The sequence below is a fragment of the Phyllobates terribilis genome, unplaced genomic scaffold (genome assembly GCF_046119375.1).
Source record: "Phyllobates terribilis strain yellow unplaced genomic scaffold, ASM4611937v1 Scaffold_11__3_contigs__length_659146591, whole genome shotgun sequence".
NCBI lineage: Eukaryota > Metazoa > Chordata > Amphibia > Anura > Dendrobatidae > Phyllobates > Phyllobates terribilis.
The window spans coordinates 524,547,547-524,564,793 of NW_027362771.1; the positions used below are offsets into that span (position 1 = coordinate 524,547,547).

Sequence of the window (17,247 nt, forward strand, 5' to 3'; positions counted from 1 at the left end):
AATTTGATGCATCGTAGTGCACACCATACAGAGGGCTTTTATAAGTCAATAACCATCAAAAATAGATCATTTGGAGGTGAAGACATAAAAAACGGCATTATCAGATCTGTACCAATCCTTGTTCTGCTGAACACCTTCACAAATTCTGTGTTGTCTTGAGAGCTGCCAATTTTATATTACTTTAGATTAAATTACTTTAAGTTGAGTAATCCTCTTTTTTATTTTTAAGTCCGCCATATGGTGAGAGAGATACGGGCCTTTTTATTTATGCCTACTTTGTTTGGTCCTTATCAAGGGGGCATGGATCACGGGATCCCACAGGATCCTTGGGGGCGGTGTCTCAGGCTGCTCTGCATAATTATCCTATGAGCCACGCCTCCTTAGTAAAGACCTTAAGAATTGGCAGTAAATAAAAAAGGCCAATATCTCTGGAAACGTATGGTGGGGTTAAGAAAACAAAAAAAAAATGGAATACTCAAGGGAGCAGCAGGAAAAAAATAGGAGCAAAAACTGATCACTTTTGACCTGGTGATAGGTCCTCTTTACACCAACAACCACATCGAACATGGCTTGTTTTTGGAGGATCGTGAGCGCCTACTAACTACAACATGTGAGATGGATATCATTGATACCAGTGGAATCCTTCCTGAATAGCCTTAAAAATGAACCCATACACTAGAGTTTACTAATTACAAGGAGAGGGTATTCCAGCAACGCTCATGGGTAACATCCAATTTATTATATCTTTACTAAAACCATATACAGAACAAAACTAAAAAAAAAGATAACACTTGGCCAATGCATTTCCAACCCATAACTTGCTCTTACTCAAGAAAATGGATCTTATTCTGATGGTAAAAACGGACACAGAGACCAAAGATGGATGAAAATCATATTTGGTAAGAGCATGTAATGGGTTGGCCAAGTATTTTGACTGAAGTGCCAGGATACCGGTCCTTCCATCGGAGCACCTTCAACATTCTCAGGACCCGGATTCTTTTCCCCCTCTGGATTGGTGAGCTGACCTACTCCATTTTATCTCTGGTTACTAAATAAGACCTGGACCAAAAAGGGATGAAAAAATGATCTTTTCTATATGCTAAATATACAGTTATCTGAATGAGGCCTTATGGTGAAAACTCATAGTAGTGTGCCATCTGCCATTACTTTCTTGAGGAGGAAAAGCACAATCTAACAGGGTTGTCCATACAGGAAACTATTTCACTAATTAATAAAATGACACATTAGAGGCTGATATAAAAGTTACTAAATTATCTATGTGAACATTTTTGACACAGAGGTTGCTTAACCCCTTCATGCCGCAGCCAATTTGTTTGTTTTTTTTTTTTTTTCGTTTTTTCCTTCCCTTCTTCCAAGACCCTGTTTTTAATTTTATGCCCACATAGCCGTAAGAAGGTTTGTTTTTTTTTGCAGGACGAATTGTACTTTTGAATGACACTGTTCATTTTATTATGTGATGCACTGGAAAGGGAGAAAGAAAATCCAAGTGCGTTGAAATTGCAAAAAAAGTGCAATTCCAAAATTCTCTTTTGGGTTTTTCGTTTATCATGTTCACTATACAGTAAAACTGACCTAGCAATATGATTCTCCTTGTCAGCACGATTAAGTGGTGAAGAAAAATTCTGAAATTTGCAAAAATACACAAGTACGATGTTCTAATCACCTCTTATTGCATTTTATTGCAATGTTCCGGGGGCCAAAAAAAAAATTAATTCTGACATTTCAATTTTTTTTTCTTGTTTCCTCAGTGTTCCTCCTGCCCCCAGGCCATCTCCTCGGCATTCCTAACTGCCCCCAGGCCATCTTCTCAGTGTTCCTCCCTGCCCCTAAGCCATCTACTCAGCGTTTCTCTCTGCCCCAAGGCTTTCTCCTCAGAATTTCTTTCTGCCTTTGGGCTGTCTCGTCAGCATTTCCCCCTGCCCCAGGTCGTCTCCTCAGCATTCCTCTCTGCCCCCAGGCCGTCTCCTTAGCGTTCCTCTCTGCCCTTGGTCTGTCTTCTCAGCATTCCTCCCTGACCTCACGCCATGTCCTCAGCTTTCCTCCCGGACCTCAGGCCAAGGCACATTGCAACTTTAGATGACACAATATGCTGTGGACCAAGAGCAGAGATGAACATCTTAAAATGTTCTGACCTCATAGTTAACTATTTAAAGAGTTTTTCCCCCCTTTAAACCTCTATACAGGGTGGGCCATTTATATAGATACACCTAAATTAAATGGGAATTTTTGGTGATATCAACTTCCTGTTTGTGGCACATTAGTATATAGGAGGGGGAAAACTTTTCCAGATGGGTGGTGACCATGGCGGCCATTTTGAAGTCAGCCATTTTGGATCCAACTTTATTTTTTTCAATGGGAAGAGGGTCATGTGACACATCAAACTTATTGAGAATTTCATAAGAAAAACAATGGTGTGCTTGGTTTTAACGTAACTTTATTCTTTGAGTTTTTTACAAGTTTATGACCACTTATAAAATGTGTTCAAAGTGCTGCCCATTGTGTTGGATTGTCAATGCAACCCTCTTCTCCCACTCTTGACACACTGATAGCAACATCGCAGAAGAAATGCTAGCACAGGCTTCCAGTATCCGTTGTTCAAAGCCCTGATCAAAATCCTATTGAAAAAGCTTAAAAGGCAGGTGCGAGCAAGACGACCTACAAACCTGGATCAGTTACACCAGTTTTGTCAGGAGGAATGGGCCCAAATTCCGACCAACTATTGTGAGAAGCTTGTGGAAGGATATCCCAAACGTTTGACCCAAGTCATTCAGTTTAAGGGCAATGGTACCAAATACTAATGAAATGTATGTAAACTTTTGACTTTGCAGTAAGTAAGAAAAAAAAATGCCTTAAAACATTCTCTCTCTCTCATTATTCTGGCATTTGGAAAATATTAAAAATTATGGTAATCCTAATTGGCCTAAAACGGGAAAGGTTTATTCTGATTTCATGTCAGATATTGAGAAAAATATGCAGATGTGTCTTTTTATATAGTGTAAGTAAACTTCTGGTTTCAAGTGTACATGTACTGCTACTGTAACAGAACCCTCTGGGAAAAAATTAGCAAGCAGTCTTGCCAATTATCCCAAAAAAATTAGCATGCTCAAATTTATTTCATTGGTTGAAAGGTCATTTGAAACTTTCCCCTAAGGGCAGCATTGAAGCTACAGCCATGCCTTTGTATTCTATTGCGTAGGTCACACCCAATGCCTTTTGTATCAGGTGCTGGCTGTATGAAGTTAGCCATGTTTGTTTGAGTCTGCTTGTATAGGCAGAAACTTGTCAATCCAGAGCAGCAGATGGGGAGGCGCCAACGAGTACCTGCTTGTCCAACTAGTCTACAGAGTGATCTCGGTCCCTGCTTTTCTCTGAAACACTGCAGCATTTCAGAGTCAAACACTGCTGACAAAATTCATATTGTCAGTGTCTGATATGTGTGATAAATGCTGCCTACCAATTGGGCAGCATGTACCAACTGACAGGTTTACTTTAATCAGTCCTCATTTATGACCTCCAGTGCCGGCGCCATTTTAACTGTGTCAGCATTGGCTCTCCCGGGGCTTGCGTGACATTGTTATGTCATGCGATCCCTGTGGCCATGTGACTCTTCCCTTCTTTGGACAAATCAAGACTTCCAGAGCAAGTGAGAGCTTCTGTTGCTCTCTCATTTCCTCTGGATATCAATTACGTCCGTAGGAGAGGAGAATGAAGCTAGCACTGATTGGTCCCAGGGTTTACTTGTTAAGTTATGCGATCCCTGGAAGAGCTAATGCTGACACCGCTGGAAAAGCTCCGGCACCGGAGATGAATATAGGAGTTATTATTTTACTGGAGAGAAAAGTAGAGATTCAGAAGGAGTTTCCCGAGTAGTGGACAACCCCTTTAATATGGCAGGTTCTTTGTTTAGGGTGTGACACTGTGATCCTGTTTTGCAGATAGCAGTGACAGTGAGTTGGAGCTATCGACAGTACGACACCAGCCAGAGGGACTGGAGCAGCTTCAAGCTGTCACCAAATTCACAAAGAAGGAGCTCCAGTCTTTATACAGAGGATTTAAAAATGTGAGCATGTTGTCCATAATGATGTCTTTCACATGTTGTGTGTCATACATTATACATATCTTTCCTATTTAAGAAAGAACAGACACAACACTAGGACAGATGGGTCACATTGGCTGACAGTCGTTTGCACCCTCTTAGGCTATGTTCACACGCAGCCTTTTTGCTGCTTTTTTTTCTGCAGCCAAAACTTGTTCTCTGGGCAGTAAAAATCACTGCGCCCATTTTTCAGCGTTTTCACAGCGTTTTGACACAACTCTTTTGTGCAAATTATACTGTATGTGTGCTTTGTCTACAGCACATGTTTTATAAAGTTAGTTTTATTCAACAAAAACGCTTTGAAAATGCAGTGAAAAACCCTGTTGCATTTTTTGCGAAAACGCAGAAAGAATTGACATGCTGCAGTTCTCAAATTCAGTCTGAGAAAAAAAACAAGCGTGTGCAGGAGATTTCTGAAATCTCATAGCTTTGGCTGGTACTGTAAAAAGCTGCTTTTAATTTGCATAAAATACGCAGAAAAAATGCTGCAAAAACGCTCACATGGCCTTAGGGTGCCTTTACACATGACGGTTGGCTGGATGAGATGCAGTTGATGCAGCTCTGAGTGTACTGGTTCTTTTATTGAAGATTCATCTGGTGTATGGAGAATTAGTTATCAGGCTATGTTCCATGGGTAAAAAAATGTGTAAACTATCTCTCCATCAGTAGGAAGTTAACTCTCTTATTTGATAAACCAGATACCAATATGCGGACAGCTGTTTTGGCGTTCTTGCCTATTATTAAACCTCGATGTAGAGTACATCTGGTTTTCTTCTTTCTGCAGGAGTACTAAATTGTATACTTTTCTCCATGGAGCATTGCTTTTACATTCATCTCCGTACACCAGGTGACATACACCCCTCTCCAGATTAGAACGGACATGGATAAGTTTTGTATCTATGGAAGTAGCACTTGACATTTGCCCTAGTGGGGACAGTCTTTTTTTTAAGTCAGTCTGTTAGTTTGGAGGTGTTTGGTAACCTTGATTTAGAAATGTCAATTGTAAGGACATCTTTTTTAGAGATAAAAAAAAAAAATTTGTGACCTATTAAGGGTCATAAAACTCCGTTATTGTCAGATCATTGGTCAATCCAGTAACAAAGTTTTCCAACTGGTGACATTTTGTGAAACTGATCCTAGAAACTGTCCAATGAAATCAGTTTAGGGGTTGTTGGATTTCGCAATAAAATTACTCAAAGACATGATTCTTTAAAATAACAAAATCCCCTCCAGCATTGGCTCTCTGTCGTAGGTGGGGCATCTCCACTGCAGCCATGTCATCAAAAATTGAGGCAGCGGAGGAGAGGTGGCGCTTCACCGGCAATTGCTGATCTTATTTTCTAGCAGAGCAAAACTTTGGTCTGTTCTGCTGTTTTGAAGTAACATCTAGTTAGGAATAGGGGGCAGTATATATTTGCTGATGGCATAACGCACCATGGTGCAATTCTAGTAATTATCATCATCCACCTTCTTTTCTTTTCAGGAGTGTCCTAGTGGATTGGTGGATGAGGAAACCTTCAAGCTTATCTACTCACAGTTCTTCCCTCAAGGAGGTGAGTATATTGTCTACCTCTTCCTTGCGGCCCATAGACTAAGCAATGTAACACTGGTGCTACACGTTGGGGGGTACAGCTAACTACTGTAATTACCGCATCAGCAGTTGGCTACAATGTATCAGCCTGGAGTCCTGGACGTTCAGCTCTCAGATCACTGGTTAGATTGGAAACCAATGTATCCACTTCTTAGGCTTTGTTGACATATGGGTTGAAGCCTTTGTTGCAGATTCCATCATATTTTCCAGAAGAATAGAACCGCATGCGACTTTGCTTTTTCCAGTAAAATGGACAGAACACTGTGAATCCTATTAAAAGTCATTGGGATCCTTTAGTTGCCATTGGTATTTTTGATGTTATGGATCAATCACAGCTTGAATTCTGTTTTTCTATTTCTAAGGGTACGTTCACATGAATGTATTTTCGGTCTGATTGCTGCATGTGAAAAAACAACCTCAACCGGACAGAATTCATACCGATGTTATATCCTATGTGCTAACACCTGAGGTCTGTGTGAAAAAAAATTGCAGCATGCTCTAATTTGGTCCAATTTTTGGACCAGACTAGTGAATATTAATAGCAGGCAGCACCGGTCCGCATAACAGCATGGAGCCCCTGTCCGCATAACAGCATGGAGCCCCTGTCCGCATAACAGCAAGGAGTCCCTGTGCGCATAACAGCATGGAGCCCCTGTCCGCATAACAGCAAGGAGTCCCTGTCCGCATAACAGCATGGAGCCCCTGTCCGCATAACAGCATGGAGCCCCTGTCCGCATAACAGCATGGAGCCCCTGTCCGCATAACAGCATGGAGCCCCTGTCCGCATAACAGCAAGGAGTCCCTGTCCGCATAACAGCATGGAGCCCCTGTCCGCATAACAGCATGGAGCCCCTGTCCGCATAACAGCATGGAGCCCCTGTCCGCATAACAGCATGGAGCCCCTGTCCGCATAACAGCATGGAGCCCCTGTCCGCATAACAGCATGGAGCCCCTGTCCGCATAACAGCATGGAGCCCTTGTCCGCATAACAGCATGGAGCCCCTGTCCGCATAACAGCATGGAGCCCCTGTCCGCATAACAGCATGGAGCCCCTGTCCGCATAACAGCATGGAGCCCCTGTCCGCATAACAGCATGGAGCCCCTGTCCGCATAACAGCATGGAGCCCTTGTCCGCATAACAGCATGGAGCCCCTGTCCGCATAACAGCATGGAGCCCCTGTCCGCATAACAGCATGGAGCCCCTGTCCGCATAACAGCATGGAGCCCCTGTCCGCATAACAGCAAGGAGCCCCTGTCCGCATAACAGCAAGGAGCCCCTGTCCGCATAACAGCAAGGAGCCCCTGTCCGCATAACAGCATGGAGCCCCTGTCCGCATAACAGCATGGAGCCCCTGTCCGCATAACAGCAAGGAGCCCCTGTCCGCATAACAGCATGGAGCCCCTGTCCGCATAACAGCATGGAGCCCCTGTCCGCATAACAGCATGGAGCCCCTGTCCGCATAACAGCATGGAGCCCCTGTCCGCATAACAGCATGGAGCACCTGTCCACATAACAGCATGGAGCCCCTGTCCGCATAACAGCATGGAGCCCCTGTCCGCATAACAGCAAGGAGCCCCTGTCCGCATAACAGCATGGAGCCCCTGTCCGCATAACAGCAAGGAGCCCCTGTCCGCATAACAGCATGGAGCCCCTGTCCGCATAACAGCATGGCGCCGGTCACATCTGCAATTTGCAGACATGACTGGTCCGATAAATTCTGCAGCCATGTGAACTTACCCTAAGATAGGACAGAAAAACTGAACCTATTCCAGATGTAATGCAGGACTATGCAAGTTATACAATGGAGGAAAGTCAGCTCAGCCACTGGAGTATCCTGTAGTGCAATGAGAGGTCTTAAGAAGGGAAGGACTAGAAGAGTCCAGTTTCCAGGATCATCCGATAAAATCCAAAACTTTATTGTAGTAAAAACATATATAAAAACTGTCGCAGCTAAAACATGGCGGTAAAGGAGGGCAAACGCGTTTCAGACAGTGTCTTTAATCATTGCAGTTTTGGATGTTATTGGATGATCCTGGAAGCTGGATTCTTCTTGTCCTTCCCTTCGCAGGACTATGTATGTACACGATTGCAGTCTGTGAATGTAGACATCAATGTTCATATTCACTGATAGTTCACTGACACTAACCATTTGGAAAAGGTGAAATACTGAAACATGTAGTGTGGTTGAAAGGTGGAGACATTATTATTTATACAGTGAATCAACTTTATTTACATAAAACCTCTTTTTAGTATATTCAGTTGCAAGAAGATACGTTAGCAAACCCTTGTAATTCCCTTTATTTCTACTTTGACTACTAATAAATTGTAGACAGATTGATATCTAGGTCAATATGATGGAAAACACAATCCAATTAAACTGATAACACACGAGCATTGTACCGTCCATGTCGTTTATAGACTAAATGTCTCCAGAATAAAAGTAAGTGAACCCTTAAATGTTTCACCTGGAAATCTCTCTTCAGCAGCAATCACTTCACCAAACATTTTCTATAATTACTAATAGAATTAACAAAAATTTTGAGAAAGAATTGTAAATAATTTCTCCCTGCAAAATGTTTTTCAGTTACTCAATAGTGGAAGAATCTCGATAGGGTTAAGGTCGGGATTCTGACTTGGCCATTTTTCAACCATTCTTTAGTTGATTTATTTCTATGCTTTGGGTCATTGTCATGATGTATTACCCAACGTCTCTCTATCTTGAGGTTATGGATGGCTGTTCTTATATTCTTCTGTAAAACCTATTAATACACCTTTTAACTTATTCTTCAATGATTGCAAAAGAGTCCCAAACTATGCTGTGTGCTGTGTCCTCCACCATGCTTCACAGTTGGGATGAGGCTCTGGTGTTGGTGTACAGTGTTCTTTACTCCAACCACAGAGCCAGGTGCCATAAAGTTCCACTTTTATCTCATTTTCCCTGAAGCATTGTGGAAAGTCCAGTTGGTCTCAGTCAAACTTGTTTTTTGGACCCTAGTGGATCCCTTAGGATGTAGTTCTGTGAACACAATTGTAATAGTGTACACATGAACATAGTTTTTAGCATTTTGCAGATTCTTCAATAGGTATTTTGCTATTATTCTTGGGTTCTTTCTCACTTCTTTCAGGATTGTGCTTTTAAAGTAATTTTATAGGAATTTTCAAGTTTCAGAAAACTCCAATCCTCCAGTTGCAGTTTGCCTTTTAAAATAAAAAAAGCCTTTGCTTTATTCACCATCTCTGTGCCCAGCGCTGAGTCTTCACTGCTGAACCCAGTGTCTGTTATTGTCTTCAGTGCCCACAGCGCTGCAGCCAATCAGTGAGCTCAGCGCCTCTGAGCGTCTTGGGCTGTCTGCTTATGCAGAGCCGTGGAGCTTAGTTATTGGCTGCAGTGCTGCCGATGTGACGTCAGCTCTTCTGACAATAACAGACACCGGGAACAGCAGTGGAGACTCAGCGCTAGACCAGAGGAGGGTGAAAAATACATATTTAAAAAAATACTGAATTGCAATGTATGGCCATGTTCACACGTTCAGTATTTGGTCAGTATTTTACATCAGTATTTGTAAGTCAAAACCAGGAGTGGGTGATAAATACAGAAGTGGTGACATGTTTCTGACTTACAAATACTGATGTGAAATACTGACCAAATACTGAACATGTGAACTTGACCTATCCGTAAAAATGGGATACTCTACGGTGGCTCCGTATGGCATGTGATTTTTTTTCACAAACCCATAGACTTGAATGGGGGAGATTCATCCAATTTACGGAAGAAATCGCTCATTTGCCCTGCCCAATTGAATAAAAGGAGTGTGGTCTTTTTTTTTCATGGATAGCACTCATATGGTTGTGTGAATGAGCCTTAACAGTGGTCTGACGCACCCAGGTCTTTAGAAAAGCTTTTCCAGCATTTCCACAACACATCTTCAGAATTTACTTTTGTTCGAGGCATGGATTACATAAACAGTTTTTTTTTAGAGGTACCAGTAACCAGGCTCTGTGTGCCTTTATTTAATTTGTACTGCATCTGGGCAACCCACGTATCCGGTATATATGAGGACATGCAGAGACAATTTAAGACATAGGGTTTTTCTTTAATAATGACATCCCTGTCCTAAGTCTCACCTGTGCTTTGGATTCCATATTCTGAAACTTTTTACTGTATATGAAGATGGCAAGCTGCTGTAATATATAGTTTAAATCTTAGTAAGCAAAATGGCTTAACATGTTTGCAAAAAAAATAAAATGCTAAAATGCTTAAGGTCTTGTATGTCCTCACCCTACGTAACAAGGAAAGCCTTTTACATTAACGTCCAACCTTTAACCCTCGGAAAATTAAAAAGAACAAGGAATATTACTTGATTTTGTAAAAAAAAAAAAGAAAAAAAAAAGCTCTTTACTTCGTAATTTCAAGAACAGATCAATAAGGTGAGATGCATGAAGCAGGACATTGTGGAACAATGCATCTAGAAAGAACTGTATTTTAGTGAAAGATTCATTTAATGTACTTGTGGGATTTAGCTCCTGACCTCTATGAAAGTAATTATGTTTTCTCTGAATGTTTTTCTGTTGGAGAATTGATAGATGAAGAACACTTTCATGTAGAATAATGACCTAAGACTGGTAAATGGCAAAATAACCTGCATGTGTTTGGCCGACTTTTCTGAGGCACCGGTGTGTGTCAGGAGGTGCTAAGGTTAAAGTGAATCTGTCAGCAGGTTTTCACGTGTAATCTGAGAGTGACGCGCCCCCTGGGGCCGTGGGGTACTCGGTAGCCAGGCCGGTTCTTTTTGGGGTAGTCACGGTGGCAGTGATCCGGACCGTTACCCAGGGTGGTCATTAAGAAAAGTCAATTGGGGAATAGAGATTTGTGACGCCACCCGTGGTATGCGGCTATAGGTGGCCGCTGCTGCTTTTCAGATCCACTGGGGCTGTTGGTGACGCAGCAAAGATGGTTCAGCTCTCCACGGGTAGAGCTAGGCCTCAGGGCAGTTAAATAAGGGATTTAAGATGTTGGTGTTGTGCAAGGCAGGTGATGCAGTAATTAAGTAAAAGACACAGAGGGGATCAGTCTTCAAGTGTTTACTCACAGTTTTTATGGTGTTCCAGGTTACAATGGCCAGATTATAACAGCCCACCGAGTCCTGTGTCATCCAGGGAAGTGATCCAGCCAACTCTCAGATAACTTGGGTGCATTTGAACGGGACCCCTTTCTTATGTACCTTCCCAGGTCGTCTCTCTGCGCTGGCTCTCGCCCTCCTGCCCTGCGCCTCACACACAGTGTCCGGAGCCAGTGGCCACGGGCCTTGTTGGGCGACATCCTTTCTGTCCCCTTTTATCCTATATGGCCACTTTTTCACCGAATGTGTGTGGTTTTTGGCTACGGCACTTGAAGATACCGCAACCTCCGGTTTGGTGGCTGAGTCTTGCAGTCCTCCACTAGTCTGGGGCCAGTCCCCTACTGCGGCCTGATCCCTTCACGGTCAGCGTGAAATCGGGTGCACGGGTGGACTCCGCACTTCCCGTGCTCCTAGGATCCTTTCTCTCTCTGGAACCCTTCTCACTGCTCTGGTCTTCTCTCCTCACTCTCCTACTGGGCCCTTTTGACTGGGCCCCCTCGCCGTCTGGACCTTACTCCTCACGGTCCTCACTTACTCCACTCAGCCCTTCTAGATGTTTCTAACTGTCTTTTATACTCTCCCTTCAGTGCTCCCCTAAACTACTTCCTCCACCCACCTCCTCTACTTAGTTCCATCCTCCAGACAGGGACCGGGTCTGTGCTCTCCCATAGGAACTATCTGGACCTTCCCTAATGGAGTGGTGTAGTGTTGGATGGGAGTGGTTGGGTCGCGGGTAGTGCTCCCTCTTTACATGAGAGTGGGGTACCACACCTCTGGCTGAGCTGCAGTACCTCTGTGGCAACTTGACCCGCAGGGGCGCCACAAGAGCATCATGATATAGGGCAAGAGAGCCTGATTCCAGCCATGTATCACGTATTGGACTCTTTAGTGCAGTTTTGATGGAATCCCTGTTTTATCTGTTCTAGATGTAGCAGAAGTCATGATTCTGAGCTGTGTATAACTCCGCCCACACCTCTGATTGGCAGCTTCCAGTGTAAGGTGTGCATTATTATAATTATTATTATTGTTATTATTTATTATTAAAGCGCCATATATTCCATAAGCACCTTACATGTAAAAAGGGGTATACATAATAAAGAACAAGTACAATAATCTTGAAGGCTACAAGGTACCGACTGGAACAGAAGGAGAGAGGACTCTGCCCGCGAGGGCTCACAATCTACAATCAGTGAGGATACAGTGAGGGTAAAGCTGGTTGTGCAGCAGTGTAGTGGAACTATGGTTACAGCAGATTGTAGGCTAGTCGGAAGAGTTGGGTTTTCTGGTTCCTTCTGAAGGTTTCCACGGTAGGCGAGAGCCTGATATGCTGGGGTAGTGAGTTCCAGAGTAGGGGGGATGCACGGGAGAAATCTTGTATGCGATTGTGGGAAGAGGAGATAAGAAGGGAGTAGAGCAGGAGATATTGTGAGGATCCGAGGCTGCGTGCTGGTAAGTACCGGGAGACTAGGTCACAGATGTATGGAGGAGACATGTTGTGGATGGCTTTGCATGCCATGGTTAGGGTTTTGAACTGGAGTCTCTGGGCAATGGGGAACCAGTGAAAGGATTGGCAGAGGGTAGAGGCCGGGGAATAGTGGGGGGGCAGGTGGATTAATCAGGCAGCAGAGCTTAGGATAGATTAAAGAGGTGCAAGCGTGGTAGAAGGGAGACCACAGAGCCGGAGGTTGCACTAGTCAAGGCGGAAAATGATGAAGGCATCCACTAGTGTTTTTGCAGATTCTTAGTTAAGGATAGTACAGATTCGGGAAATATTTTTGAGTTGGAGTTGGCAGGAGGTGGAAAGGGATTGGATATGTGGTTTGAAGGAGAAGGAGAAGAAAAGTCAAGGGTTACCCTGAGGCAGCAAACTTGTGGGACTGGGGAGAGTGAGCAGCCATTGACTTTGATAGATAGGTCTGTTATGGGGGTTGAGTGAAATGGTGGAAAGATGATGAATTCTGCTTTGTGCATGTTTTAGAAAGCAAGCAGAGAAGAAGGATGAAATAGCGGACAGACATTGTGGGATTCTGTTTAGAAAGGAAATGATATCAGATCCAGAGAGGTAGATCTGTGTGTCATCAGCATAGAGATGATACGGAACGCTGTGGGACTCGATGAGCTGTCCCCGGCCAAAAGTGTAGATGGAGAAGAACAAGGAGAAGAACAAGGGTCCTAGAACTGAACCTTGGGGGACACCGACAGATAAGGGGCAAGATGTGGAGGTGGTGTGTGGGTGGGAGACGCTGGATGTTCGGTCTGTTAGGTATGAAGAGATCCAAGATAGGTCCAAGTCTGTGATGCCAAGAGATAAGAGAGTCTGTAGTCGAAGGCAGATGACAGGTCCAGGAGGAGGAGGACAGAGTAGTGTTGCTTGGCATTGGCAGTTAGTAGGTCATTGGTGACTTTAGTTAGGGCAGTTTTGGTTGAATGATGCTGTCTGAAGCCAGACTGCTATCGGTCAAAGAGGGAGCAGGAGGAGAGGCAGGAAGACAGCTGGACAGATGGACATGCAGTTCCAGTAGCTTTTAGGCATAGGGGAGAAGTGATATTGGGCTACAGCTAGACAGATAGGATGGGTCAAGGGAGGGCTTTTTGAGGATGGGTGTGATCGAGGCATGTTTAAAGAACAGTTGTTAGTAATAAGTTGACGAAATGGGTTAGGGTTGGGATGAAAACTGTGGGGAGGTTTGGGATGAGGTGGGATGGGATCAGGTCAAGTGCACAGGTGATGAGATGTGATCTGGAGAGTAGAGAGGAAAGTTTATCTTCTGTAATGCCAGAGAAGCTGGTTTTGGAAGAAGAGGGCTGTGTAGTTATAAGAAGGGGCTGTGGAGACTGTAGGCCGAAGTTTTCCCTGATGCTAATCTTCTGCTTGAAGAATGAGGAAAAGTCTTCAGCTGAGATGAGAGGAGAGGGAAGAGGAGGAATGGAGGAGAGGATTGAAACTGTTGAATAGCTGTTTAGGGTTGTGAGACAGGGAGGATATGAGAGATGAGAAGTAAGTTTGTTTTGCAACAGTGTCAGCAAGCTTCCAATCATTGGTGGAGGTGGGGTTACATAGATTAGCTGGACTGCCCTGCGCATGAGACCTAGTCCTGCAGTGATAATCTCCTGCTAATAAAATACTGGTTGTAATGAAACTACAGCACACCGCCTCATAAGTGACACATTCTGAGAATAAGGCTCTCATATCCTACATTATGCTACTCTCAGATTAAACAGCAAAAACCTATTGACAAATTCCCTTTAAAAAAGTGGTTGTGTTATGCCAGCCATATGACTAAGAAAAAATTTTTGCAACCGCGGACCAAAAATAGGTTTAGATTGCAGCTAGTGTACCCCTGTTTGTCTGCCTATCTGTACAAAGCTGGGCAGAAAATAAAAGCACTAACATGAGCCGTACTGCTTGTGCATTCTCATGGACTCTACTCCCAGAATTCACTCAACTCCAGCCATCTCCATTACACACTAAGGTTTCATTCACATGACCATATTTTCGGTCTGAGACCTATCCGTGACAGCACTTCTAACAATGTTTTTCAAAGCGGCTCTTCACATGACAGACCGAATGTCCTTGTGAGAAAAAAAAAAAATCGCAGCATGCACTATTCTCTTCCATATTTCAGATGAGACTCCCCTATTCAGATCTATGGGTGTGCGAAAAAATACAGATCATCCATAGAGCATCAGATTTTTGTGGATACCTTGCAATTTTTTTTTAACATAGGAAACTGTATTTGGTCTTATACATTTAATAACTGCTGCTGTATAAAATAGATGGCAATATAAATGAAAATAGAACAATTTTTTTTATATGCTTATGTGAACCTTTATCTTTCTCCATTTTTTTAAATGTTAAAAAATGCTATAAAACTGGCATGTTATTTATCTTGTGTAGTAAAGCTGGAGGAAAAAAGGAGTAAAAAAACAGCAAATAGAAAAGTTGTTTTTCTGTAACCTGATTCCTCCAAAAATAAAAAACAGAATAAAAACTGATTAAACAACATATCGTCTCTAAAATAGTACTAAAAAAACAACAGATTGTAACAGAGCAAAACTTAAAATGTGTAAAAAAAAAAAAGATGAAATAGTTTTCCTCTCTCCATCTTCAGAAAGAGTTATTAACAGCAGGAGCGTAACTTCAATGGGTGCAGGGGTTGCAATCACACGCGAGCCCTGGAGCCTAGGGGGCCCAAAAAGTCCCTTTGGTCTACATAAAAAGACCAATACTATTAAAGACTTGCAATACTTGGGGGCCCCATTGAAACGTTTGCATTGGGGCCCCCAAGCTTCAAGTTTCGCCACTGATTAACAGTTAATCAATAAGTTATACAGTATGTACCCAAAATGGTGGTGCTGAAAAAAGAAGAACTCAAAAATATAATCCCTCATACAGCGAGCCCAATGGGAAAAGGTTATTAATCTAAGAAAGCAGTAGACAAAAATAAAAAAAAAATTCCCTGTGGACTTAAAGGGATAGTCTGAAACCAAAGTTGATTCTTATATGAAATGTCTATTTAATGTATTAATCCAATCACTTTTCTAATATACGTCAATTAAAAATTTCCTACTGTTCCCACTCTACTCTATCTCTCAGCCTTTTTTTTTTTTTACTACTGTTCCGATGACATTTCGTTTGAGATACTGAAACGGAATTTCATCTGGGGGCAGAGGAAGTTTTCCCCACCCTGAAATGAAGCACTGTCAGTGATATCTGTTTCGGGGGCTGGTCTTTGCTCTCCCTGGTTTCTGCATTCTCTCCTTTTCAATGAGTTCTCTTGCCGACTCGTCACTTCTCATTAGACGCAGTGAGGGAGCGCACATTCGAAGGATTATAGCACAGCGAGCACATACTGAACTTGTGTTGGAATTGACAACCAATGCACGCTCAGTAGAGCAGGAACTAGCCCATCAGTGTCACATCATTCACGTCTGTTTCGGGGGCTGATCTTTGCTCTCCCTGGTTGCCACGTTTTCTCCTTTTCAAGGAGTTCTCTTGCCGGCTTGTCATTTCTCATTAGACGCGGCGAGGGATCACACATTCAAAGGAATATAGCACAGCGAGCATATACTGAGCTTGTGTCTGAATTGACAACCAATGCACGCTCAGTAGAGCAGGGACTAGCCCATCAATGACACATCAGTGTCACATCAGTGACATCTTTTTCGGGGGCTGGTCTTTGCTCTCCCTGGTTGCCCTTTCTCTCCTTTTCAATGAGTTCTCTTGCCGGCTCGTCACTTCACATTACATGCGGTGAGGGAGTTCACATTCAAAGTAATATATCACAGAGAGTACATACTGAGCTCATGTCTGAATTGACAACCAATGCACGCTCAGTAGAGCAGGGACTAGCGCTGCCCCTGAAGTGGATGTCACTGATGACGCTTTGTTTTAGGGAGGGGAAAGCAGCTACACCAATGACCGCAGCCCCGGCCCCCCAATGACATCCCTTTTGTATATCTCAGCATGCACTAAGGATTCTCAAATAAAACGTCATTGGAATGGAAGTAAAGAAGAAGAAAAACAAGAAGACAGAGTAGAACGGTAGGGAATATTTAATTTAGGTGTGTTAGATAAGTGATTAGATTATAAAATTAAATACATAGACATTTAGGATAAAATTCAACTTTGGCTTGGGACCACCCGAGTAACATCAAAATAGGATTGGTCCTTAAGGGGATAAAAAACATCTTTTAGAAGTGTGAATCTTTTCTCATTCTAATAGGAATGACTAATTCTGTAACAATGACTTTAGCTCCGATCTTTGCAGATGCCACGATGTATGCACACTTTCTATTCAATGCCTTTGACATGGACAGAAGTGGCGCCATCCGGTTTGAGGTAAGAAAAAACATGGATTTGAAAGATTATTAGAGAGGTCAGCGACATCTATGAGATTATACTGTTTCAATCAGCAATTTGTGATCAGTGGGGCCTCAGTCCCGGATCTTGGTGCTCAATGCTTCGGACAACTCTATGACATGTCAAACATTTTTTTTTAAAAATTTGTACCCTTTAACAAATTATGTGATGTGCTTCATGTCCAATGAGAGTCAAGAGGTAACGTTCCTCCTTGTGGAGCGTGACAGGTCAAGCCTACCATGTCAGAGTGAGGAGACTTATAAGCCATGCATGCTCCTCTGGGAAATTAAATATGCAAATTGTCTCTTCAGAGAGGATGAGGACTTGAACTCTAGCGCCATCTATTGGAAACAGAGCATGCATGGCTTTTAAGTCTCCTCACTCTGACATGCCAGGCTTGGCTTGTTATTCTCCACAAAAAGAAACCTTACCCCTTAGGCTGTGTGCCAATTCCGCTTAAAAAACGCTTGGTAGAAGATCTGCCATGTTCCTCAATGATAATCCGCATGTGCTGTGCACATGCTGCGGAAATATCCGCTGCGGATTATCATTGTG

The 17,247-nt window shown here is 43.1% G+C and overlaps 1 protein-coding gene across 3 annotated transcripts in view; it reads left to right on the forward strand.

Annotated features, from left to right (window-relative positions):
• The window catches only part of KCNIP3 (potassium voltage-gated channel interacting protein 3), a 210,672-nt gene that overhangs the window by 167,048 nt on the left and 26,377 nt on the right, over window positions 1–17,247 (forward strand). For 2 of the 3 annotated variants that reach the window (XM_073653669.1, XM_073653671.1), the window contains 3 exons: window positions 3,957–4,081; window positions 5,601–5,670; window positions 16,586–16,671. In XM_073653669.1, coding sequence (XP_073509770.1) covers window positions 3,957–4,081; window positions 5,601–5,670; window positions 16,586–16,671 — 281 coding nt within the window. The remainder of the gene's footprint in view (window positions 1–3,956; window positions 4,082–5,600; window positions 5,671–16,585; window positions 16,672–17,247) is intronic. The other variant, XM_073653670.1, reaches the window with a different exon arrangement.